The 27681-nt window shown below is 34.6% G+C and overlaps 1 protein-coding gene across 1 annotated transcript in view; it reads left to right on the top strand.

Moving 5' to 3' along the window:
- LOC146000010 (dynein axonemal intermediate chain 4-like) overlaps nucleotides 1–27681 on the top strand; it is an 87325-nt gene that overhangs the window by 54207 nt on the left and 5437 nt on the right. Inside the window, exons 12-15 of the mRNA XM_083137315.1 lie at nucleotides 10603–10751; nucleotides 16246–16418; nucleotides 18957–19136; nucleotides 23979–24152. Coding sequence (XP_082993441.1) covers nucleotides 10603–10751; nucleotides 16246–16418; nucleotides 18957–19136; nucleotides 23979–24152 — 676 coding nt within the window. The remainder of the gene's footprint in view (nucleotides 1–10602; nucleotides 10752–16245; nucleotides 16419–18956; nucleotides 19137–23978; nucleotides 24153–27681) is intronic.

The following is a 27681-nucleotide window of genomic DNA, read 5'->3' as shown; positions in this document are numbered from 1 at the left end:
TTTAACAAATTGTTACTAATTTATATATCAAAGTTATGTTATTTAGAGTGTATGAAGGCGTATAAAGTTAATATTTGTACTTATCAGCGCAACTAACAATTATATTTTACACACAAAAGATAATGTTTACAGTTAAATTACTTGAATCAGAGAATAATATTTTACAGTAATTGATTCATTCAGCACTAGTCAGTACTTTTATGCATCAGAAAGTTTTCTTAATTTTCTATTACGCATGCTATTTTGGGCTATTCTTAAAATGTATTTCTAAGGCAAACTGGTTTAATTTTCTGCTTATAATGCAAAGTTGACAGTTTTCGCACAATGCATTGTACATTTGATATATTCTCTACTTACAATCCAAATATAATGCTTATTTAATGTATAACTAACTAATTCTCTAGCCTTCTTAAACCCGAATGTTCATGGGTGCAGCAACACATGCCTTTCATCTGTCCCTGTCCTGAGCAAGATCTATATACTCCTTTCCTTCCCTACCAATTTCCTTTAGGTCCATCTCTACATTATCCCTCCATCTTTGTTTTGGTCTTCCTATTGGTCTTTTACCGTCAGGTTTCCCAACAAGAATCCTGTATACTCTTCTTTCCTCTCCCATTCGTACCACATGATCTACACACCTAAGTCTTCTTGATTTAATCATTCTAATAATATCTGGGTATGAATACAAATTATGTACTTCCAAATTCTGTAACCTTCTCCACTCATCTGTCTCCTCATCTGTTTTAGGCCCAAATATTTTTCTAAGGATTTTATTTTCAAATACTCTCAATTTATGTTCCTTTTTCAATGTAAGGGACCAAGTTCATTTACTGTATTTAACTTTTATTTTTTGTAATTAACAAAAATTAAAAGCTTATACTGTAGTTATTATATCTTTTTCTATCAGCTTATTTTGAAATTAATATTATTAGGTAAAGTCTTTGATTTATAACTATATTGCTTTTTTATCAATTTATCTAAGAGTACACGCAGACAAACACATGTGTACACACTTTTATGTAAATAGATATGCCTTTTTTCAATATTTTAGTATGAAGATTGCACTTTAGCTATTTAAGCAAGGGTAGGAAAGGTAGGATTTCTGAGAATTTGTTGCAGGATTTTGTTGTCCAAGTATAGATGAGAACTGAGCTGGGAGACTGTTTTGAACCTTTTCATGAGAGTTTGCATGTGAACTGTATGCAAATTGAGCACTATTGACTGTGCATGCTTCTACGTTTTGCTGTTATTTTACATCAAGTCTGTGAGACTGTAGTCAGTTTTCCCATTTCAAGTAGTTTTTATTGATTGTATTTGTATATGTTGTGGGGACTTAGCAGTTTTATGTTATGAGGCACTTTGTTGTAGAATATTTTTACATGATTGTTTTGAGATATTGAGTGTCTGCTGTTTTACTTGTAATTATTTTCCTTCTTGTGTTGTGTATTTGACTATATTTTGTCCAAGTTCGTATTATTTAGAATAATTGTTATTGACTTGTAGATGTAGGGAGTAATAATCCTTTGCAAGATGCCCTATACTTTAGTCTGAACATTATTCTTAGTGTTCACTTTTGAAGCCTTAGTATTCTGGTAGTATTATTAATGTAGAGGTAAATTAGGCTGGAACGTAGGCATTTTTTCTGATAAATTATACTCACTTAGTTGTTTCAGCAGGTAGAAGTTGCATGATGGTTTACTGCTGATGATGTTAATTTGCTCTTCTTATGTACTACGTATGATGTAGCTTACTTGAGTAACTGGAATTTTCTACTGAAAAAAGGATTGCTTGTCTATTTTATTCCTATGTTGTTGAGTTTGTCCATAAGCAAGCCATGTTTTTACTCTATCCTATGCCTTGGAAGAATCTAGATATATATTGTGTTTGCAGTTTTATGTTTCTCTAAGGTTTCAGCTATGTAGTTTTTTAAACTGTGCTATGGGTGTGATTACTGATTTCTCTTTCTGGATGCCATGTTGGTTTCTGTGTATTTCTCTTGCTGCTTGAATTTGACTTAGGTTGTTTGCTTTTTTTTCTTAGATCTTTATTTGTTTATTTGTTAAATATTTTTTATTTCTTAATATTATTTTACATATAAAAATTCAAAGTACATTGTTAAAGTCAAAGTTTGTTAAAATTCAATTTTTCAAAGTTAAAGTTTTAAAAATACAATTTTCTAAAATTAAAAGTTATAATAGTATATTTTTGTTAGTAGAAGTTTTTATACTAGGACAAATTATTTTGTTGTTAATGTAAAATTTGTTAGTTAATGTAAAATTAAAGTAATTAAAAATCAATTTTTCAAAGTTAAAGTTTTAAAAATACAATTTTCTAAAATTAAAAGTTATAATAGTACATTTTTGTTAGTAGAAGTTTTTATACTAGAGTAAATTCTTTTGTTGTTAAAGTAAAATATGTTAGTTAATGTAAAATTAAAGTAATTAAAATTCAAAAAAAAAATAAAAAATACTTAACAAATAAACAAATAAAGATCTAAGAAAAAAAGCAAACAACCTAAGTCAAATTCAAGCAGCAAGAGAAATACACAGAAACCAACATGGCATCCAGAAAGAGAAATCAGTAATCACACCCATAGCACAGTTTAAAAAACTACATAGCTGAAACCTTAGAGAAACATAAAACTGCAAACACAATATATATCTAGATTCTTCCAAGGCATAGGATAGAGTAAAAACATGGCTTGCTTATGGACAAACTCAACAACATAGGAATAAAATAGACAAGCAATCCTTTTTTCAGTAGAAAATTCCAGTTACTCAAGTAAGCTACATCATACGTAGTACATAAGAAGAGCAAATTAACATCATCAGCAGTAAACCATCATGCAACTTCTACCTGCTGAAACAACTAAGTGAGTATAATTTATCAGAAAAAATGCCTACGTTCCAGCCTAATTTACCTCTACATTAATAATACTACCAGAATACTAAGGCTTCAAAAGTGAACACTAAGAATAATGTTCAGACTAAAGTATAGGGCATCTTGCAAAGGATTATTACTCCCTACATCTACAAGTCAATAACAATTATTCTAAATAATACGAACTTGGACAAAATATAGTCAAATACACAACACAAGAAGGAAAATAATTACAAGTAAAACAGCAGACACTCAATATCTCAAAACAATCATGTAAAAATATTCTACAACAAAGTGCCTCATAACATAAAACTGCTAAGTCCCCACAAAATATACAAATACAATCAATAAAAACTACTTGAAATGGGAAAACTGACTACAGTCTCACAGACTTGATGTAAAATAACAGCAAAACGTAGAAGCATGCACAGTCAATAGTGCTCAATTTGCATACAGTTCACATGCAAACTCTCATGAAAAGGTTCAAAACAGTCTCCCAGCTCAGTTCTCATCTATACTTGGACAACAAAATCCTGCAACAAATTCTCAGAAATCCTACCTTTCCTACCCTTGCTTAAATAGCTAAAGTGCAATCTTCATACTAAAATATTGAAAAAAGGCATATCTATTTACATAAAAGTGTGTACACATGTGTTTGTCTGCGTGTACTCTTAGATAAATTGATAAAAAAGCAATATAGTTATAAATCAAAGACTTTACCTAATAATATTAATTTCAAAATAAGCTGATAGAAAAAGATATAATAACTACAGTATAAGCTTTTAATTTTTGTTAATTACAAAAAATAAAAGTTAAATACAGTAAATGAACTTGGTCCCTTACATTGAAAAAGGAACATAAATTGAGAGTATTTGAAAATAAAATCCTTAGAAAAATATTTGGGCCTAAAACAGATGAGGAGACAGATGAGTGGAGAAGGTTACAGAATTTGGAAGTACATAATTTGTATTCATACCCAGATATTATTAGAATGATTAAATCAAGAAGACTTAGGTGTGTAGATCATGTGGTACGAATGGGAGAGGAAAGAAGAGTATACAGGATTCTTGTTGGGAAACCTGACGGTAAAAGACCAATAGGAAGACCAAAACAAAGATGGAGGGATAATGTAGAGATGGACCTAAAGGAAATTGGTAGGGAAGGAAAGGAGTATATAGATCTTGCTCAGGACAGGGACAGATGAAAGGCATGTGTTGCTGCACCCATGAACATTCGGGTTTAAGAAGGCTAGAGAATTAGTTAGTTATACATTAAATAAGCATTATATTTGGATTGTAAGTAGAGAATATATCAAATGTACAATGCATTGTGCGAAAACTGTCAACTTTGCATTATAAGCAGAAAATTAAACCAGTTTGCCTTAGAAATACATTTTAAGAATAGCCCAAAATAGCATGCGTAATAGAAAATTAAGAAAACTTTCTGATGCATAAAAGTACTGACTAGTGCTGAATGAATCAATTACTGTAAAATATTATTCTCTGATTCAAGTAATTTAACTGTAAACATTATCTTTTGTGTGTAAAATATAATTGTTAGTTGCGCTGATAAGTACAAATATTAACTTTATACGCCTTCATACACTCTAAATAACATAACTTTGATATATAAATTAGTAACAATTTGTTAAAAATTAAGTTAAACCGTAGTATTGTTTTCTTAAATAAATATAAAGTAGTAAAAATACTAAACAAATAATTCCTTATTTTCCTATTTAAAGAATGTCAAACAGTGTAAACCAGTTGTTAGTGGCTAAATAACATAAAATTTGAAGGCACTAACAATATTTTTAAAAAATACTGTTTTTTACCTAACTTTGTGAATTAAATACTAGTACATTTTGTCAAATTATAAATAAAATATACCTATTTCTTTGGTATTTGTACTAAAGTGAAGAAAATGTTACTAAAACTTGGCTAGTACAGTAAATCTGAGAGTTTTAGCTTTATTTGTCCGTAACTGGATATAATTGTAACTTGTTTATCTCGTCAAACACAATCTTTGCCTCAATTTTGGAAGCTAGCTGAACTTTAGCGTTTCGAATTACATATAGTGAAGGCCTCTATAGTGGAAAAATACACCGAGTCTGTAAAAATTTGGAAATGTTGTCTCCTTCTCTGTCGAACCAGACCAAGAGTGTTCTCAAGTGTTTCAATATATTTCTTAACATAACTAACTTTTCAAAAAAAAAGAATACCTTGTGCCCAGATAGCTTAGTTGGTATAGCGTTAGGCTTTTAACCTATCTGTCCAGGGTTCGAGTCCCTGTCTGGGCGATTACAATTTTTAAATTTTGTCATCGGATCTTTTGCAGAATAGATATAAAATATGTTTACAGTCTAACAGATTATTATTTATCTAAAATTTTGCAAATAAGCTTTTAAATTTCTCAAATATCACCATCTTTAGCTAACAGTACAGCATAACCAGTATTATTATAATAGAAATGTTCTGGTGGTAGAACCTACACCTACTGTAATATCTCTGTGGTATTAACTTACATGCAGCCCATAACTTTTGGGACTGTTTCTCCTCCGTTACATTTCCTCGCCATTTACCCTTAGCGTCGCAATTAGCCTCAGAAGCAAAAAAAGCGAAATCTTATATTTGTTTTTTTTCATATCTCTGAAACCACCTATACAATAGAACTACATTTAATGAATTTTGCAGTCTTCCTGTTTGATCTGTTAAATAATCCAGTCAATAAAAATATACTTACATAGAAAAATCTGTTTTTCAGATACTTTAATCGTGTAATCTGCTTTTGCGTACTTCCTCAGAAATATAGTTCTTTATAAATTTAGCACCTAATATAAAATAAGTCGAAGTCTAGTTAGTAAGTGCTTCTGGTACATGTAGTTACTTGAAAAATCAAATATTGGGTGTATAAAAGATAGCATTCTTGTGAAACAGTAAAAAATCAACCTCATTTCCTCGTAATATTAGCTGTAAAAGCTTCTTGCAGATTAACAAAGCTCTGGCGTGTGGGCTTACATCACCTACAATCCTTTGTAAGGTTCGTGTTGTCCTATAAATTGTCGATATACATACTAAGTCCCTAGTTACAGCCTAAGCTTTTAGTTTCAATCAGAGGATTTCAGTGTTCAAATAGTGATTGTAGCCTCGTATAATAAGCCAAATCGAAATAACCCAAATGTTGATGCACCCAAAAAATCCAGTAATAACTTAAAAAATACCTTGAAAAAGGTTATAAGGCTAAATTATTCTTCTAGCATAGAAAAAACATTTAGCAAGTGAACCTATGGTCCATATAGTAAGTCGTCTGTGAACTTCGTCTTGTCCTGTGAATTGTCAATATATTGATAAATGGTTATATTTAAAAAAAAGAAACAATGTTGGTAAGCGTCCAGTTGTGGACCCTTCGGTAAAGGCATTTCAGTCTTTATAGACACACAATAATTTTCGTTACACTAAAAATTAGGCAAATAGTCGAAATGTTAAACATTTCGTGTACTTTATCCAGTAAGCCTTAGCTAGAAATACAATAACAGCGTTACAGGCATTAAAATTAAGCAAGCTTAGATATTCTAGTGGCCCATAATAAGTATAAAATATCCTTTAAAATACTCTGACAAATAGTTGTGGGTTATCTGAGATCAAAATTTTCAAGCCCTCTCTCCTGCATAAATAGGCTCTAGAATTCACTAAGCCTCAAAATAATATTAGGGTACATAAGATAAAAAAGCAGATGAAGAGTGGTGCTGATCGCATCATCTCCAAAATAGCAAAAACAAAAATATACAGAGCCCTATCTGATATATTTAGAAAACTTTTACCTAGTACAACAGTAACAAAATACTCAGCAAACTCTAAAATAAACAAACTTTCATTGTTATTTGAGTAATAATAAGCCTAAACTTGTAAAATAAAAGGGTAGAACTTGCCAAAACATACTTTTGCATCCAAAATATAATTGAAAACTCTTTCTTGAATAGACTAAGAGGTCTTACTTTGGTAAAATAAGCATAAAATTGAAAAATAAAGGGTAAAACTTGACGAAACACACTTCGTGTGTACAAAGTTTAATTCAAAACACATTTGAATTGTGTTATTTGAGTAAACGTGGAGAATAATCCTGTAAACTTGGAAAAAAATATCTCTCTCTCTCTCTCTCTCTCTCTCTCTCTCTCTCTGTGTGTGTGTGTGTGTGTGTGTGTGTGTGTGTGTGTGTAAGTGTGCGTGTGTGTGTATGTGTGTGTCTGTGTAAGTGTATGTGTGTATGTGTGTGTGTGTGTGTGTGTGTAAGTGTGTGTGTGTGTCCAAAATGTAATAAAAAACACGTTCAAATCGTGTTATTTGAGTAAATATTAGAATAAACTTGTGAAATAAACAGATAAAAGTTGAGAACACACACTTTGTGAGTCAAAAATTTGATAAAAAATGTTGCCTGAATAGTATAAATAGTGTTATTTTGGTAAAAAATTAACATAAAGTTGTAAAATAATAAGTTAAAAGTTTAGAAAATGTCTTTTTGTGAGTCGAAAATGTAACTAAAAGTCTTTCCTGAACAGATTGAATTGTGTTATTTGAGTAATAATAAGCCTAATAAACAGATAGAAGTTGAGAACACACACTTAGTGTGTCGAAAATGTAACTAAAAGTCTTTCCTGAACAGATTGAATTGTGTTATTTTGGTAAAAATAAGCCTAAACTTGTCAAATAAACAGATAAAAGTTGAGAACACACACTTTGTGAGTCAAAAATTTGATAAAAAATGTTGCCTGAATAGTATAAATAGTGTTATTTTGGTAAAAAATTAACATAAAGTTGTAAAATAATAAGTTAAAAGTTTAGAAAATGTCTTTTTGTGAGTCGAAAATGTAACTAAAAGTCTTTCCTGAACAGATTGAATTGTGTTATTTGAGTAATAATAAGCCTAATAAACAGATAGAAGTTGAGAACACACACTTAGTGTGTCGAAAATGTAACTAAAAGTCTTTCCTGAACAGATTGAATTGTGTTATTTTGGTAAAAATAAGCCTAAACTTGTCAAATAAACAGATAAAAGTTGAGAACACACACTTTGTGTGTCGAAAATATAACTAAAAATCTTTCCTTAATAGTATAAATAGTGTTATTTAGGTTAAAAATAGGTATAAAATTGTAAAATAATAAGTTAAAAAGTTGTAAAAATATCTTTGTGAGTCCAAAATTTAATAAAAAATGTTGCCTGAATAGTATAAATAGTGTTATTTTGGTAAAAAATAACATAAAATTGTAAAATAATAAGTTAAAAGTTGAAAAATGTCTTTGCGAGTCCAACATTTAATAAAAAATGTTGCCTGAATAGTACAAATAGTGTTATTTAGGTTAAAAATAGGTATAAAATTGTAAAATAATAAGTTAAAAAGTTGTAAAAATATCTTTGTGAGTCCAAAATTTAATAAAAAATGTTGCCTGAATAGTATAAATAGTGTTATTTTGGTAAAAATTAACATAAAATTGTAAAATAATAAATTAAAGTTGAAAAAAATGTCTTTGTGTGTCGAAAATATAACTAAAAATCTTTCCTGAATAGTACAAATAGTGTTATTTTTGTAAAAAATTAATATCAAGTTGTAAAATAATAAGTTAAAAGTTGAAAAAATGTCTTTGTGAGTACAAAATTTAATAAAAAATGTTGCCTGAATAGTACAAATAGTGTTATTTAGGTTAAAAATAGGTATAAAATTGTAAAATAATAAGTTAAAAAGTTGTAAAAATATCTTTGTGAGTCCAAAATTTAATAAAAAATGTTGCCTGAATAGTATAAATAGTGTTATTTTTGTAAAAATAAGGATAAGCTGTGAAAATGTTTGACATAAAGTCAAAGTTTGGTAAAAAATAAACTCAAAATTAAGTTAAATAGCACACAGTAACATACATTTACTACCTAAATCAATAATCAAAGGGTCCTAGGTTCGATACCCCGTGATAAAAGCAAATAGTGAAAACTGTAGGCCTCGTCCCTGATAGCTCTCCCTTCTTCCTAGTACAGATATAAAACCCTTACGCTTCGTTCTCTTTGTTCAAAGTAAAGTTCTCGCTCCAATCTAATTGGGTATCCAAAAACCTCGCTAAAGCGTCCTGTGCCTTAGGGCAACCCTGAGCGGAATATTAATTGGCGGCGGAAACCGGTTCTACAAGCGACGCATAGCTTCAGAGATTTGACCATTGCTGCGCATTCTCAGACATCCTTTGTTGTCTGGTTGAATCCCTCCCCTGCCCTACGGCATTGCATACCTTTCTCCTGTTCTTGCGTACTGGTTAACCTTGGAAAAACCGGTTCTGATTGGTCAATCGGGTTCTGACGTTGTGACGTCATTTGACCTTGACCGCACTTCCCCAAATTCCTTTCTCGTCTACCTGCGCGGAATATTAATTCTTTCTCTCTGTCTGGCATCAGAGCGGAGTTCAGATTCTGAGACAGTATTCTGTCTAGCGTCTGAGACCACCGTCTTTTATAACGTAATGCAATTATTACATAGTACTAATTAATAATATTACATATCGCGGGTTCAAATACCGGGACCGTCTCCTATCGTAATTGAACCTGTACCTACACCCATTACCACCGTTCATAGCGGTTCATAAACCATAGAAAACTTATTTTCAATATTATAAACATTAATTATTATCGATTTATACATTACATACTTTGCAGTAATGAATATAAAACCATATGCATAGCGTTTAGTACCTCTAATTACCTTCTATATACATATTTTTCATAAAATAAATAAATATATATTCATAAAAGTTATAAACATGCAAATACATAAATGTAAAGTATTCTAAGTACATGCAAATAAATTCTAAGTACTTGCGAATTAATTAAAACCCGTGCAAATTAGTTCTAAGTACGTGCAAATTAATTGCGAATATTAAATAGCGACAGACGTTATCTAATTCCTCAACTACTGATGACTCAAGATGAAATTTTCACCCTGGTCCTCCTACTTCTCACCTTCATTCAATAAAAATATGACCATGTTAGACATTTACGGTTTTAATGACGAAAAATAATAGCCTTATTTTAAAAATATGTTAAGTGTTACAGTTAAAGAACACGTTTATTGTAGTCATGTGTTCATTTAATACCTACATAGTGACATCAAAATAACAGCAATCTCTTAGCTTAAATTGCTACATGATTTTGCAATATACTTATTATGTTATGCAACAGTAACTTCAATTAATTCTTGTCAGCAATAAATCCAACTCCTTTAAAACCAAATAGCCACGCACCCGGTAAAGGCACATAGTGGTTCGGATCCCATTTTAAACTGTAGGTCCAGTACCGATTAGCCTTTCTGTGCGTAAACTGAACTTAAAAATAAACTAAAACAAACAAATTGCCACGCTTATGTAATCAGAAATAAGGTTTTGCTGCTAATCAGGGGATTCACCCAGGTTAGGTTCTGCCCGAGGGCGGTGCCCCGGTCGCAGGGCCCTTAAGCCGCCCTTGTTGCTGTTGTAAATTGAAGAGATCATCTCAATGAGCCGCCCTACGCAGATCCTCTTATTGTACCATTTAGCCTACATGTAAATCACAAAAGTTAATCATTAAATGTGATTGTTCTTGAATGTATAACATGAATCATTTGCATTAGATCTCATGGCGAAGGGACACTAACCTAAAATAACACATCAATATAAAGAGTTTTTAGTCATTAAGCTATGAATTTGTCTGAAATTGCAGCCAAAGCAAGATAAGGCATTATTCTCCCGTGTGGCAGATCCAATGGTACCACAATGAGGACTACGCCGAAGGTGTAGAACAGCTTGTTACCATAGGAGATGATGGCCTAGTGTTGAATTGGGAAAGCTTCCAAGAATTTTCCGGAACTCGTAAGTTCAAATATAAATTATACTTTTAACATTTATTATTTAACAGCACGAACCTACTCCAGTGCTTAAATCTAAACTTCTACAAATGCTTCACCACTTTTGACATACAGGGTGTATCATAATTTAATAAACAACTTTATGAATTTATTTAGACTCAACTACATGGAACACATATGTATGAATCAGTAACACTTCAAGTTTCTACGAATGTCTACAAATGGCTACAAATTTCAATATGGCTTCCACCAGTTATGCGACACACATCCCATCGAAATTCGAGTTCTTGTCACACTTTTTCCAAGAACTCCTTGTCCACCAAAGCAAGGGCGTTCCTTATTCTCTACTTCAGCTGTTGCACATTCTGCGGCATAGATGGGACATATATATTCACAAAGCCACAAATGCAGAAGTCTACGGGTGGATGTAAGGTCTGGGGACCTGTGAAAGTCGGCATTTTCTATAACCCTACACCAGCGCTACAATGACCCTGTTCACAAAAGTCTTGCGAATGAAAACGAAACTTGAATATTTTCTCATTGTTATACGACAAATCTCATTGTTGTTATTCAGATATTTTTTTAACAACAAACATAAGTTGTTTACTCTATTATAACACACTCTGTACATGTTCTGATTCTTATTTATCCAAGCGTAATAATATTTTGCAATCGATTGTTTTTAATAACATTAGTTCACGCTGAATCAGTACGATTTTACAATTCATATTTTGATGAATTATTTAATATAGTTACAATGAGAAATTCCTTATGCACACTTGAACACAAAATATGAAAGTGTAAGAATGTTTAGTTCGCAAAGAAAAGTACATCACTAGTGCCAAAGTAAAATCTACAACTAAGTAAGGTTAGAAATACGTAAAAGATATGACAATGAAAAGACTGTAACAGGCATGGGCACCATTTTTACAAATTTCTAATTTACTCATGTTTAGTAACATATTTCGATTATCATTACGTGCAAATTATAATAATAAGTGTGTAATAATATGGTACTGACCGAAAATAATAACTTCTCAATTAAATTCTTTTCATAGGTTCTTGTTTGAATGCTGTATTTTATTTTTTTACTTTAAATGTAACTCTTCATGCTAATTACAGGCACGCATATTGAGGGATGGAGGGTGGAGGTGATATGATCCTCCCGAACCATATCAAAGATTCGGTCATATTTAATATTATTCTTAATTATTTTACTTTTTATATTCACTATAAAACGTTATGAAAGAAGAGATATTTAATAGTTGAACTAATAACCTAATTCTGTCATTCGAGAAGTTTAGAATTTGTTATTTGCAAGGTTCTTGAAAGCAAAATCTTTCATTGTTGACATTTAGTCAAAAATATGTGTTCTCAGTTTTAGAATCAAACTATTATGAAATCCATAAGAGCTAAATTTCAGTTGGAGTTATTAGTAATATAAGCCTTATGGACATTGGGAAGAAGTTTTTAAGAATGTGACAACTTTATAGTAGAGAATATTATAGAAACTTTAAGGATCATAACTGTTGTTTTAGACATAGAAAAATGAACCTTATCGAACATACTGTTTAATCTTTAGAATATTGCAATTATACACAAATTAGTTCTGCATATCACAGCTGTAGCTATGTTTATCTTTTGTGTCACGGGAGGCGCTCTGCTTGACATGCGAGGATATAAATACAGCTTCGGAACCTAATTCCGGGGCATTTTCATCACCGACTCCGATGGATTAACATCTTAAATACTCAGCTCCCTTTATGGGAGGGTTCAAGAACTCAGCCTTCGTTCCCAAATTAGCTTAGAGACATAGTTATTCTGTCGTATGGGTAGGTTCGCCCTGTGGACATGCTAACATGTCACCATACGAAAGAATAAGTTAATTTCAACTTTATTTTGAAGTTTTCTGAAATTTTAAATAAAATCTTAGCAAAATAATGCTAAATTTCGACTCAGAACTTACTGTTATTCTGACGCATGGGTAGGTTCGCCCTGTGGACATGCTAACATGTCACCATGCGTGAGAATAAGTTAATTTACGATTTCTTTCAACTTTGTGATAATTCAGTTTGATTTCTTCGAAACATATACGTAATATATTTTCAATTTTTGCATAAAGCAACAGAACTTAATGTTATTTTGCCGTATGAGTAGGTTCGCCCTGTGGGCATGCTAACATGCCATCATACGGAAGAATAAGTTCAGATTATTTCGTCTCCATGAGTATTATTTATTGATCAGGTTATTCATTATTGATATCTGGCATGGTTAGGTTTCGCCCTGTGAACATGCTAACATGTTGCCATACCCGATATCAAGTCGATGTCTCTAATATTTTACGAATTATAGCCGTTTGTATTACTGCATATATCTTGAAGCCAGACCATAATGTCCAATTTATATTAAGATCGGAGTCAATACTTAAAACCTTCGCCAGTCACGTCAAAGTCATGCTTCATTATGTCAAGGAGCGTTCATAAAGTTCCAAGCAAGCCTGGTCGTCTTTATATAACTGATATGACAGCTTGATCCATATTATGTAAATAAACTGCAAAAGTCGTGTAGATTTAATTATAAGAAGGAAATCTGTTCCGTCCTTTATTTATGGAGATCTGTAACTAAGATGTAAATTTATAAAAGTATCTTGAAAATAAACCATCTTCAGGAAAATAATTGCCCATAAAGAAGCCTACTGAAGACGCAGACCTTTCTTCGGAAACAGATGTTATTCATTTATAAAATCTCCCTTTTCCATAGCCTGTCAAATGATTTAGTACATAACAGTCGAAGCTTCATATCCCACGTATTTCTACTACTATACCCGTACCTGAGAGGGGTCAGAGTATCCCATTAGCCCACTGAGTTTTTAGCCGAGGTGAAGAAACAAATGACATAGGATATTGAAAGGTGATTGAAGAAATAGGAAGGTAAAGATGAGGATGGACGCTTTGTCTTCGTGATTTTTTAAAATGTAATAGCTGCGATTGTATAGTTTTTCGAAGGCAATTTATGCTCGAGGACGCTGACGACAGAGGGTGGCCTAAAGGTTCGAGAGAGGAACCGCCACGAAGCCTAGTTCAGTATGAGAGCAGCCTAATGTCGCGATGGATGTTTCCGCTCACTTTCTTCGTCTCCTTCGAAGTTTAGAGCTGGCGATCGAGCGCAGGTCTCTCCCCAGCCATGCAGCTAAGCAATGATGATTTTAAAAGGATGGTATTTGTTTTATTTTGATTTTGAGCGTTTTCCCTCATCAGTTGTTATGTTTTCCTTCCCAATTTTGCGTAACGCTATGCGTCGCTCTTCATAGTCATTCACCTGTTGATATGTGCTGATGGGAATATTGGCAGCCCTGAAAGGACTCCCCTTGGAATTGGAGGAAAGGAAAACTGAAGGGAGAGATAGTGATCACGGCACCTTACAGAGGGGCCTTGGTGGACTGAAGACTCCAGAAATCCTACAAATATGTAATTTAAATAGTGTAAGGTCAGGGTAAGGGTAAAGTTCTCCGTGCATATAGCACCGTGCTATGAAGGTACATTTTAAATAGTGTACAGTGGTAATAAATTTTACTTTCTTCGTTGGATTAAACATCTTGTATAATAAGTTATAATATATGTATGTGCTGTCACCAATTGCGCTGATGGCATTTGAAAATACGAAACGATCATGAGTAATTTCACATTTAAAACTATAATTTAAATTATGTAAGAAATGCAGGGATAAAACCTTCACTAACACGGATAAAATTTATCATTGTTGTCGGGAATCCTTCAATTTACTGAGGGAGAATGACTAGACTCGTTACCTCACACATAGGGTGACCAGACACATACATGTAAAAAAGAGGACAGAGCATGGTGAAAAAAGAGGACAAAGTCATAAAGAAGAGGATACCGCAAGAAATGGCAACTCATTTGCCATTACTCATAATTTCATCAATATATAAAAAATTCCTACCAAGTTTTGCTCACATATAATTCTGATGATTTTTTAAATAATTTCCTCTTACCTTTAAGCAACGAAAGCAATCTTCTAATCTATTACTTAACACATGACAATCATAACTAAGAATATTTATAGTTTGAAGCACAGAATTTTAATCTTTTTACAATTCTTGAATATTAGAATGCAATATCCCCATAAGTGAATGCAAATGTAACAAGCTTAAATCGTCTACACGTTCTTCACTCGCATCCCTAGCCATCTACACAAGTAAGCTTTGCTTTAACTTATTTCCAAAAACCGAATTTAAATTTTAGGTAGTTAAGATTGGGTAGAGAAGTATGATTTTAATGCCACTAACATTTCTAGCACTCTTTCAACAGCAGGGAAAGTGACAGCCACCTTACACCTTACCTCATATTTGTTTCTTCCATCCTTCAAAAGCTGGATATTTTCTTGCAAGATAATTGATGAATTTATTACACTTTCGTTTCGTTATTTCGTAAAAATAAATATGAATTTATAATCAAAATTCTCACTACTCTTTTCCGTATCGCGTATGTATAACTCGAAAATGAACTGGCCGACCTCTGTGGCGGAGTAGTTAGCACACCGTGCCACAACGCCAGAGGTCCCGGGTTCAAATCCCATCCTGGGCATGGGTGCTCTTTGTGAGTGTCCCTTCATCAAAATCATCTTATCATCGCTCATCCTCATATTCGCAATTAGCCAAAAGTGGCAGAAAAGCGAATTAAAATAAACCATATCAGTCAATCAAAAAGGAACTGCTCAAATTACATGTTTCACAAGTCTCAGATTGCGAAGCGATGACTTAAAATAGAATAATACGTACTAATGACTAGGGGTGTGACAGAACTTTTTTTTCGTCGGAAAATTCCGACGTTAGGGACGGGCAAAATCCGCAATTTCCAAGCCGGGAAATTCTCAGGAACGAAAAATGATAAAAATTTCAGGACGCTGTGGAAATCGCGAATTTTACGTCATTTCCTTTTTATTCATTTCTGAAATAAAAGCTAACAATTTCCGAGAAGTGACAAGACACTTACAATGCAGAAAACATCAAGAACTAACCACTTTTTAAAACGACCATTTGGAAGTTCAGAACTGCTGGAGATTCCGAAATGTCGGGAAAAAATTTCCCGCAGTTGGGATTGGGGCGGGAAATTTTATTTACTGATCCCGGTACCGATTTTTCTGGATCCCGTACACCCCTATTAATGACTCAGTTGGGAAAGTCATCATGTTCAGCTCCCAGATGCTAGGTGAGATTTGCTCTAATACTTAGCGCGCCCCAAGTGATATGAATGTCATTATGTGTGGAAACATTCTCTATGCAGAACATTTGCTACGGTCGATGCTATACTCTTTCCAAAAAAGGACATTTGCAGATTTCTAAAAAATCCGCCCGGACGCCGGACAGACACCTAAAAAGGCGGATATGTCCGGATAAAAGAGGACGTCTGGTCACCCTACTCACACATTGATAATAGCTAATGATAATAATATTGTAATGCAATATGTATAATTTCTAGCTATGATCCGCTTAAGTCGCCTGCATTCAAAAGTGAAAGGGGTACAGCCAAGAAAGAAGGAGACTAAAGTAGACATTCTCATCGCCAGATATGCAAGTCTGCTTACATATGAAAAATCACCGCTGAATGAAACTATATACTACCTTGGTACAGATGAAGGATGCATTTATAAGGTAAGTAAATTTGTATACGAAAATTTCATTTCCTACAACGGAATATAACGGACTTTTGGTATTGTATTGTTGTGAAGGCCCACGTATACATTTACGTAATTCCTTCTTCCCTCAAAATTATCATCCTATCAGCGATGAAATTGGCAGAGTCATTTCATATTACAGTATATCGTGTTATAATAGGCATCTTTAATAGGCTGCTCTCATGGAAGTTTTCATTTCATTTACTTACTTTTAAATCATTTTTCTGTGGAACAAATTTGAATTTTCTGCTTCTGTGATATGTATATATTGTTGTATTACCGATTTAATGATTGTCTCGATAATGCAGAAGATGATGATGACGTGTAACACTGAAGCACTAAGTAAATGATAAAATCTAACCTAGAAGGAAATTAAATTATTATTAAAAATTGTATTTTTAAAGAAACAGATGCCGTGGACTTACTAGGGTACTGTATAAATGGGCCATTTCATACAATTTCAATTAACCCTTGTCGTTTTTCACCACTTTAATAAAAAAAAACACATATCCATATCCTTTAGGCTAGCACAGCGCGCTAAGACGCCAAGGGTCCCGAGTTCAAATCCTGGCCTGGGCATGGGTGTTCTTTGTGTGCATCCCTTTATCATTTTCATCATATCGTATCAATTCTATACAATTTCATACTTTATTATGGCCACAAAGGTAATTACTCTCGATTCTTGTATATCAGAAGCACAGCCAGGAAGCAGTCGCTAGAATCTCCAAGTATTGCTGAGTAAAGATATTACATCAATCTTTGTGGGGCACCAGGTTAAGAAACAACTTTGAGGAAGTAGAGATGTGCATCGACTGGTGTTTACAACAACAATCCTTGGAGGATAAATAGTGTGTATTCTGATAGAGAGGGATCAGTGAGATCTGAACAGCGAGCAGGGGATTATAGACACGACTGGAGAGAGAGTGGTTTCGCTACGGACATCGGACTGAAGGCCTGGTGCAGATCTGACACCAAAGGTAGTGGTGCAGTTACACTATACCTACACTACTGCATCCGAAAGAACGAGTCTATGTTCTTCTTCCATACCACGAGACTTCGAGAACGTCAGCTCCTAGTTGAATCAGGTATTTTCCTAACATCATGCCGAGACAATCATAGTGAGACCTAAAATCCGAATTAGAGTGTATTGTGTGTTCATTGCCATTCACTGCTATTCAAGTACAACCTCTCGCATAAGTGTTACTCGCCAAGCGAGTATGAACGATGAAAAGTACTAACGCAACTCAAGGGACGTCTGAAGGTCCCAGGTTAAGATCCCCGGTTTCTAAGGGAACGATACGATATCATCACTCATCATCATCGTCAGGATTAGACACAAGTGGAAGAAGAGCTATTCTAAATAACAAAAAATCAAATCAAATTAAACCATATTCTTCAGGGGTTCAAACCCAATAATGAAAATCTTCCTCAGGCTTGCGTTTAGAACGAGTAGTGGCTATTTTAATTTTTTATCGTTGTCAGGCATTTTTGAATATCACTGTAACTCCTGTCTTGAAATTCCAAATGCAATGATTCGAAAAACATTTTCTTCAGAAATAAATGTTTCGTTTTTGTTTATCAATACTTTTGCCCTCAGACGCTATACTACAATGAATCCGATAGATTCAATATTTCTCATCTTTGAGGAACGAAATACCCATGAAAGGAATAAAACACAACCATATTTCTCATCGTCTACCTAATGGCGTAGTGGTAGCGTCGTCGCCTTGTAATCAAGAGGTTCAGGGTTCGATACCCGGTGGAGGCACATAGTGGTTCGGATCCCACTTTAAACTGTAGGTCCAGTCCCAAATAGCTTTATTGCGCATAAAGTGGACTTAAAACATCAACTCAATCAATCATATTTCCCATCTTTACTGGGTGGTGTCAGGCTAGTTCGAAAATTATTTAAAATTATTAAATTTTTGAAGTGCTTGGGCCCTTTTTTCTCTTATAACCTCCCAAAAAATGAAAATTTTGAAAAAAATCAATAGAGGACAGTCGACAGAGGAATAATCTGATATTTTCACCACAGTGAGACTTCGTAAGGTTCAACATAAAATTGAAATTTGATGAAGGTGTTTTTCCGAACAAGAAATATATTTGAGATTAAATTTAGCCAGACTTCGCTCATTTACAATACTGAATAAAAGAAACGTGGAACTCGAAAGTAAAGAAGGATTGCTGGTTCCCAACTTCCCACACACGATGTGCCAACATCTCAAATTCCAAGGGTCAACCCGTCCTCGAAAGGAGGAATAAACCGTTGTTGTTCCAAATCTTACCAACACAACAAATATGATGCCATTTTTGCATTGCCTATATTAAAGAGAGGGATTTTTTTTAAAAAAAAAAACAACAGATTTTCCCATTGTAAACATTGTGAGATGCCTAATTTCGTGTGTAGGAGGATCGTTGACGAATTATATACGATTTCCTTCATTACTCTCACTATCAATAATTGTTGTAATTATTTAACATATTTCTGTATTAATGAATATGTCCTTTATTTCAGTGTTCAATGAATGAATTGGACAGGTACTCAGATGTCTTCATGGCTCACACGGCTGCTATATACGCAATGCACTTCTCGCCATTTTGTAACAGAATCTTTATGACATGTGGAGCTGACTGGTATGTCCGTGTCTGGGTGGAAGGAATTGCAGAGCCTGTTATTTCACTCTCAACCGGTATGGTATGGATCGAGTGCTCAAAATGAAAATTATAATGTGGAATAATGACACTGAGAATGACACATAATAGTCCCAAAATGTTCACAGGATATACGCTAAGTTTGACGAAACCTTAAATGTAGATCATGTTTTCATTAACTTTGGATTGTTTGCATTAAACATATGGATGAAATCAATTAACTTCCACAAAAGAAATGTCATTTTTGGTAGAATACTGATGATGATATACCATTAATTGGCTTAAAAGACGTATATAATAAACTCTGTAAAAAAAATTAGCATCACTTCATTATTTTTGGTCGTCAGCATTTCACTCGTGAATTATCAGTTGTTTTATTGATTTAATTCGACTTGTCGATTTATTTTCCTAACAATTATATAAAACACTATATCTGTACAATATATTTTTATTATTTAAGTCATAGTTACGTACATAATGCACTTTACAGAACTAATAACAAAATTATTGCAAATATAGCTTGTGGAACGTTTTTGCACAAAGACAATTTTTCCAAGTAAAAAGATTGAACAAAGGTTTTAAATGCATCATGATATGTCAATTTGTAATAATAGTAAGTAAATACATTGACTAGTACTTAGTGTATCCACCCCTGGCCTTCCTAAGTGCTTCCAACCTTCGAGGCATGCTATGAATGAGATTTTGACAATATTCGACCTCAATTTCATTCCGAACATGTACAATTGCTGCCATAAGTTCCTCTTTTGACCTGTACGTCTGATTACCAAGTTTTTTGCACATCATAGCCCACATGTTTTCTATAGGATTCATGTCTGGAGAGTTGGGCGGCCACCAAAGTCTTTCAATATCCATATCATGAAACCAGTTATTCACCACCTAAGCACGGCGACAGGTTGCATTATCGTCTTGAAAAATAAAGTAGTCCAAATTGTGTCCAGAAAAATGATCTCCTGCAGTTTGTAGAACTTTACGATTCAGGATTTCCAGATAGTGATCAGCCTTAACGATCCCTGTGCAAGTATGCATCCTGCCAATTCCTTTTGCAGAGAAACATGCCCGAATCATAACACTGCCACAAGACTTTTGAGTTTCTAAAATACAAGATTTTGCAAGTTCTTCTCCCTTCCGCATCCACAGTTTAACTGAGCTGTCATTCCCCAGCAATTTAAATCGTTTTTCATCAGAAAATATCACATGTTCCCAATCTGTATCATTCCATGTGCCATAACGTGTGACAAACTCACGTCTAGGTTTTGCATATGCGTCACTTAGTCTGGGTTTTTTACGTGGGACGTGTTTAGAAACACCCTGTTTCTTTAGTCGGGATACTACAGTAGCATGAGTAAGATTAACTCCCACCTCATTTTCAAGTTTTTGTGCAATTTGGCGTAAACTCATTCCTCTGTTCTTCAGTGCTATTTCCTTTATCATACGATCCAGTCGAGGTGATGTATTTTTCTTTCTGCCACAATAACTTCTCAATGATGATTTTCCATGTTCTTGTTGCTTTTGCAGGCAGCGGTTAACTGTGGATTGATGCATTTGAAGTTGTTGACCAATTTCTCCCTGAGAATGACCATCCATATGCAAAGCAAGAACCATTCCTTGCTTACGTGGTTTTTTTCGAGAAAACATGCTCAAATACACTACACACCACCAGAACACTTCACAAATATGATAACGTATCCAAACTGTCAATAATGAACATGTAGTTTGCAACATAAAACACGTCACAAGTTGCACTACTAACAATCGTTTTACAGATTCCTGACAATTGATTACAAAGCCTTGCAGCAGCAACTGATTGCAACACCCTCTAGCGGACACTCCAAACACTAAATCAACAAAATAATAACACCACACTACGCAGTGATACCAGACCAATGCTTCAATCAATTGATTTCAAGTTGAGCAGGAAAGATGCATGCATGCGAAACTCAAAATTGTCAACATCCGTAATAAGAATACAGTGATGCTAATTTTTTTTTACAGAGTGTATATTGTATAATGTATACCAGGGGTGGCCAACGCGTCGACAGCGGTCTACCGGCAAGCCGCGAGAAGTAGCAAGTGGTGCTCTTGTCATATTATTACCTCTCTGCATTTTTAACTGTTGTATCAGGAAAAAAGCTTTGTTGTAACAGTTAATTTCTTTCTTTGTTGAATCGCATAATAATTGACCATAAAAAATGTAAATACTCTTTGCCTTCTCCGTTCGGAGTAACCAACAATTCGTTATTGAACGACTGAACTCATTGGCGGAATGCAGTGTCAAGTGTCTGGAAACAAGTGAACTGGCTGCTGAAAAGTACAAAATAGTTGTGTAATTTTTTTACTGATGCCCAGCACCAAGTGAAATACTTTTGTTAAAATGAGTGTTTATGAAATAATATAATTGTAGTAATTATGTTTATGTAAAAAAAACAATTTTTTTTTACCTTCTCATTAAAAGGATGAAAAGATGCTAATGATGAACTGGGGAGATCCAGCCTAAAACAGGTGCGAGGCACACAGTAGCTACTGAAGTCAAAACTTATTTAATAAATAAATAAATAAATAAATAAATAAATACATACATACATACATACATACATAAAATAAAATAAAATAATCAATGTCAATTTTATGGTATTGGCCCTTTGCTTCCATTTTAGGCTCTTGTTGTTAGGTCTAATAAGATAAGTAGACCGCCACTGATTCTTGAAATGTAAATTAGCCCTCAAATCCAAAGGTTGGCCACCGCTGATGTATACGATAGAGAAGACATTTTGAAAATGTATATTGCATGTTACTGTACTTAAATTCCTTATTTATACACTGCTTTTGTGAAATCAGTTGGTATACTGTTAACAACTTTAATAATGCTGGTATTTACACTGAAAATGAACAAGTTTGGAAAAATATGTATAAAAAAGCGAAAACATTAATACAAAACAACAATTGTTCGTCTTAGCAAAAGTTCCGCTAAATTTAACATTACACATTTCTATGAAATGCTGACGCGCATCATATAATCGTACCCTCTCCCCTTCTCAACATTACGTTCCCAAACATAACTAGAACCCGGATTTGTATGTAATTACATATTCTATTCCTTTCTAGATACAGGAAAATGTCAACGAATTATATAACTGACATGACCATGCATAGGATTTATGTTACATATTTTTACATATTTGCCAGAATATTACATATTTTACATATTTGCTAATTTACTATATATAAAACAACATATTTCGGTAATTTTCCTCTATCTTGATCAATTTTTTAAATATATATAACATGAAGAAAATGTGTAGCTCATGTGATGTCATATTTTCTAATCAATGACATGCTTAGTGTTTACGGGTCACCTAAAATTGACTTTCGACAGACAGGATGAAGGAAAAAAAATACCGGGAACTGTAATTTATCGATAGATGCTGGAGTTCGCCCTCCCCCCTTTTTGGTTATACATTTTCGTTTCGCTTTTAGGTTTAGGCAAAGCACCTAGAATTCGGTGGGCAAGAAAACTACTTTCCTGTACGTAGCGAGTTTACACAATATGTTCCCTTGTTCTTTCTGTAGACGTTTCATATTACAATTTCTTTCGAAAGTTACAAAGAACTCTCTTACATATTTACATATTATATTAAAATATAATAATACATATACAATAATATGCGATGTAAAACGTAATTAATAGTTGACAAAATTGGTTTCTTAAATATGTACACGTTGCTGTGCTTTTTGAGTTGATATAAATGTTAATTTGAACAACTTATGTCCTTAAAATTATGTTGAATATCCTCAAATAAAATAAATATGTATCGGAATTCTTGAAATTGCTTGGATCCTCGATTGTTATTAATATAACATATTCTTTGATACTACATATTTAGCTACATATCCTTTTGATAATACATATTTAGGTACATATTTATCAATTATTGTTATATATTTATGTACATATTTTGTACTTAGATATTACATAAAAATCCGGGGCCTAATCATAACAGTAATAAGCTCGCTGGAGGAATGGCCAAATGAAATAATAATAAATATAAACGAAACGATGTAGAAGGTGTACATACGCTAATGAGTAAGGTTAACCAGAGGGTATACGGCGTATACCGGCGACTATATATACAGTATGTACCCAGCCTTGCTTATATCTATCGTAAGAGCGAATAATTTATGCACCAGCACATTAATAGTATGTAACCTAAGAATTTTCCGTAAATTGTGAACTTTGAAAAAGTTTAAATATTTTTCAGTTTTTCAATGAAATTATATAAGTAAGGATAGAAGATTTGAAAGGATGGGTTATTTATATGCTAGATATATATATAATATAGTAAACGAAACCACAATTAATATATTTTTAAATATGCATTTTTTCACTATTCATCACTTTCAAAGTTTCTGATTCAGTATTTAGTATATGAAGTTGTGAGATTGATTGGTATAATCTATAGAAAATGTTAAAATACACCAAAGTTGCTGACCAAGGCAGTTTTATTTCAACTAAAATCACTTTACACGTTACGTTTCTACCCCATTTCTTCCTCAGACGGAAAACTAAATTTTAAAAGAATATATTATTTCTTTTTTAAAAGTTTAGTTCTCCGTCTGACGAAAACCCTGATATAGGGTAGAAACGTAAGTGCTTTTAATTTTTAATAAACTGCCTTGGTCAGCAACTTTACTGTATTTTAAGTGGAAACAAGGCTTAATCGTGTTAACATTAGAAAATGTTTTCACATATAAAGAGGGATTTTCTCAAATTAACTATACATTGCTTTTTTTACTTTTATTTTCATAATAAAAACAAAAAAATGTTATCTGTTTCATTGTAACATCTTTTTCCTTTCCAATTTTGCAGAGCCCTGTCTTAGCAGCCGTGTGGTCTCCCACTCATGCTAACATTATTGCAAGCCTTGCTGACGATAACATTAACATCTGGGACTTAAAGATGAAAACTCATGTTCCGATGTCTGTCACTCAGTCTCCTCATAAATTTCCACTCACTACCTTGCAATTCTCAGATACAGGAAAGGTATGTATTTTAAACACATTTACCCAAAGTACACCCACACACACAGAGAGAGAATATTTGAATACCAACCACCCTGGTCGAGTGGTTAGCACGGCGCGCTACAACGCCAGGGGTCCCGGGTTTCAATCTCAGCCTGGGCATGGGTATTATTTGTGAGTGTCCCTTCATCAATTTCATCTAATCACCTCTCATCCTCATCGTCGCGACTAGACAAAGATGGCAGAAAAGCGACATAAGATACCTAATTAAATAATTAAATATAATTCCAAGTTTTGTGATTGGCTACATGTTAATCTCTAGTCTGTGTCTTTTAGAGGTTATTTGCATCACTTAAGTTTTGGAGCTTCTTGTAAGGAATAAGTTAACTGTAAAGCATTAAAAAATATACCAACAGTCGAGACTTCAGAACGCAAAAAAGCTGTGTGTATATCAGGTACGATTTTCAAGTTACTATCGATGAAAGTTAGGGTTGTGAGTCTTTTCAAACACTGTGTTATATGTATGTTCATAAACATAGGCGTGCGCAGCCCCTCTGATTAGGGGGGGGGGCAAAAGCCTTGATGAAAGTTCAGTCGGGAAAGAAAAACCTCATTTTATCTCACAGTTTTAGTTTCATTGCATTGATGTGTATATGTATGTATATACATAGAGGCACCATAACGAATAAATAAATTTTGTCTGAAATGTGCCGCGCTTCGTTTCCCCCCAACAATTGTGTTCATGCATTTAAGACAAAACTATTTAGAAGCAAGAGTCTGAAGTACAAGGTAACGAAAAAAGTTCTTGCCGTTTTTGACGCCCTATTAATCATGCGCTCACAGAGAGGAAACGAAATTACGCACGTGCCTGCCAAGTGATCGGGAGTTAGTCTGACCATCGACTGTCAGTAATACAGGAACGTTGCGCACACACAGCAGTCATAGCTCGTCCAGTGTCGAAGAGAAATGGAGATATTGAAGCAGCTTGTTCGCGTGTGTTTGTTGTATGACTTTAAAGTGGGACTGTCAGCTGCCGCATCAAGTATCCGCATTTACCAGGCATTTGGAGAGAATGCCGTGAACGAACGCACTGCCAGGCATTGGTTCCAGAAATTCCGTTCGGGAGATGTGAGCCTTTCGGATGAACCTCGCAGTGGACGACCACATGTGTTGGATGACGAGGCCCTGAAAGCAGCTATCGAGGAGGACAGTGGTCTAACGTGTGATGAACTTGCAGAAAGGTTTCATATTTCCGCTGAAACAGTCAGACTGCACCTGCATGGGATAGGGAAGTCATACAAGTTAAGCAAGTGGGTACCCCACACATTGTCGGCAGCCAACAAGGAACAACGAGTGACAGCCTGTGTGTCCTTGCTCACTCGGCACCTGAACACACCCATATTTGATCGCTTGCTCACTGGTGACGAAAAGTTGGTCCTCTATGACACTCCCAAGCGTACCAGACATGGGTTGTCGCCACGTGACCCTGTTCCTCACACCTCAAGACCACCTCTGCACCCACGAAAAGTTATGCTCTCTGTATGGTGGAATTGTCGGCAAGTGGTGCATTACGAGCTCCTTCCACCTGGTCAGACCATCACTACTGACCTCTACTCTCAGCAGTTGCAAAGGGTACACCGTGCATTGCGCCAGAAGGAGCTGGCATTGGTGAATCGCAAGAGTGTGCTGTTCCTGCACGACAATGCCAAGCCACATGTGGCAAAAGAGGACCCGGGAGACCCTTCAGCAACTTGGCTGGGAGAGAGTGTGCCATCCACCATATTCACCGGACCTTGCACCAACAGATTACCACCTGTTTCATTCTCTCGAGAACCACCTCCGTGGGAGATGCTTCGCAAATGAGGGAGACCTGCGGAACGCACTCACGGACTTCTTTGCATCCAAGCCCGCCGAGTTTTATCACCAGGGTACTGTGCAGCTGCAGGAACGTTGGCAAAAGGTGTTGGATACTGATGGAGACTACTTCAAAACCTAAAGGTACGTACCGTCCACTGTATTGCTCTTTATTTATCACTGCTCTAGAACGGCAAGAACTTTTTTGGTTACCTTGTACTTAATAGTTATAACTAAAAAAAATTTAGATCCAAATTTTTGCAAACTGAAAACAATATTGATTTAATATGTCACAAATAAATTTCATGGGGCGCCACGGCATTCTCTTTTACAATTTTCTTCGTTTAGATCGTTCGGCGGCCAGGGCCAACTCTCGCCTTCCTCTTGCTACGGCTCCGAACTCGACGAGACTAAAAGAAAAGCAAAAACTGCGAGAGAAGCGAGCAAGAAAATTTTACGAAATATATTTTTATTTGTATTAAATTTGATATCGAGGGGGCCAATTTCCCTTTGTGCCACCCTGCAGGTGCTCTGGAAGAAATAATGCAAGAAAAACGTGAAAACTAATTCCATCTTGAGAATCCTCTTATCCTGCTTAGATTTTACTAGTCTTGCTTTCTTTTACCTCAATGTTTGCCCCCATTGCCCCCTTAGATTTAATCTCTGTCCAAGGTTGGGAGGGCCAATGCCCCTGTAGTTGCGCCACTGCAACCCTTTCCCCCTTAGTTGTTTTGAACTTTAATCGGCTTGAAAATACTTTAATTTCATTAAGAGTATAATATCATTTAATAACAGCGATAAGATTCCTCTAAATTTCTAGGTGAAAGTATAATAATGCAGGGACTTGGACGTCTGGAAGGGGGAGCAAGGATGGTCACACCTCCCTCTTAGAAATCGAAAGTCAAGCTAAAAGTATAGGATTTCACACGTATAATTTGATTTCAGTCACAGTAATTTACATTAATGCGATAATTTCAAATTCAAGTGGTGTTTTATGAGGGGGCAATATACCACATGGAAAAACACCTTGCTTGTCCCTCTGTTGAAAAAAAAAACTGCTGACGTCCATGATTAGGAGGGGCAACCGCCCCCTCTTGCCCCCACGTGCGCACGCCTATGTTCATAAACGTATAAATAGGGCTGGAAAATATAAATAGACTTGCATTTCAGTCTAGTTGTGCATAAATACCTATTTTGGTTTCACGATAATAAGGAGATGATTCAGAATAAGTTTTATATCTCTCAATGTAGTGATCACATTATTTTTTACCAGGAAGGTGATCAGATCACCAATTTACACTTCGAATAAGGACGAAGATGTCTGTACAGTCACGGACACTTCTGGGTTATAACATCTCATTGAGTTTCAATGCTTCAGTCAAGGGTACCTGCTGGAGGGCAGGGGGGGCACTTGCCCCCCCCCACCACCCCCGGGATATCTGGGGAAAGGTTCGTGTAATTCGGATGGTGAAATTATAGCGATATTTTATTACAACTAATTTCGTTATATGCGATTTACTAGAAGTCCGCCTTATGCACATATTGGCTAATCGGGACTGGACCTACAGTTTAAAGTTGGATCTGAACTTCCACCGGGTGTCGAACCCGGGACCTCTCGCTGACGTTACCACTACGCCACCGAAGATTTACAGGCTGTCAGTTACAACAATTACTGCAATGTCCAACAATATAACGAG

This window comes from Lepisma saccharinum, chromosome 16 (genome assembly GCF_977018435.1).
Source record: "Lepisma saccharinum chromosome 16, izLepSacc3.1, whole genome shotgun sequence".
NCBI lineage: Eukaryota > Metazoa > Arthropoda > Insecta > Zygentoma > Lepismatidae > Lepisma > Lepisma saccharinum.
This window is presented reverse-complemented; position numbering and strand designations above follow the sequence as displayed.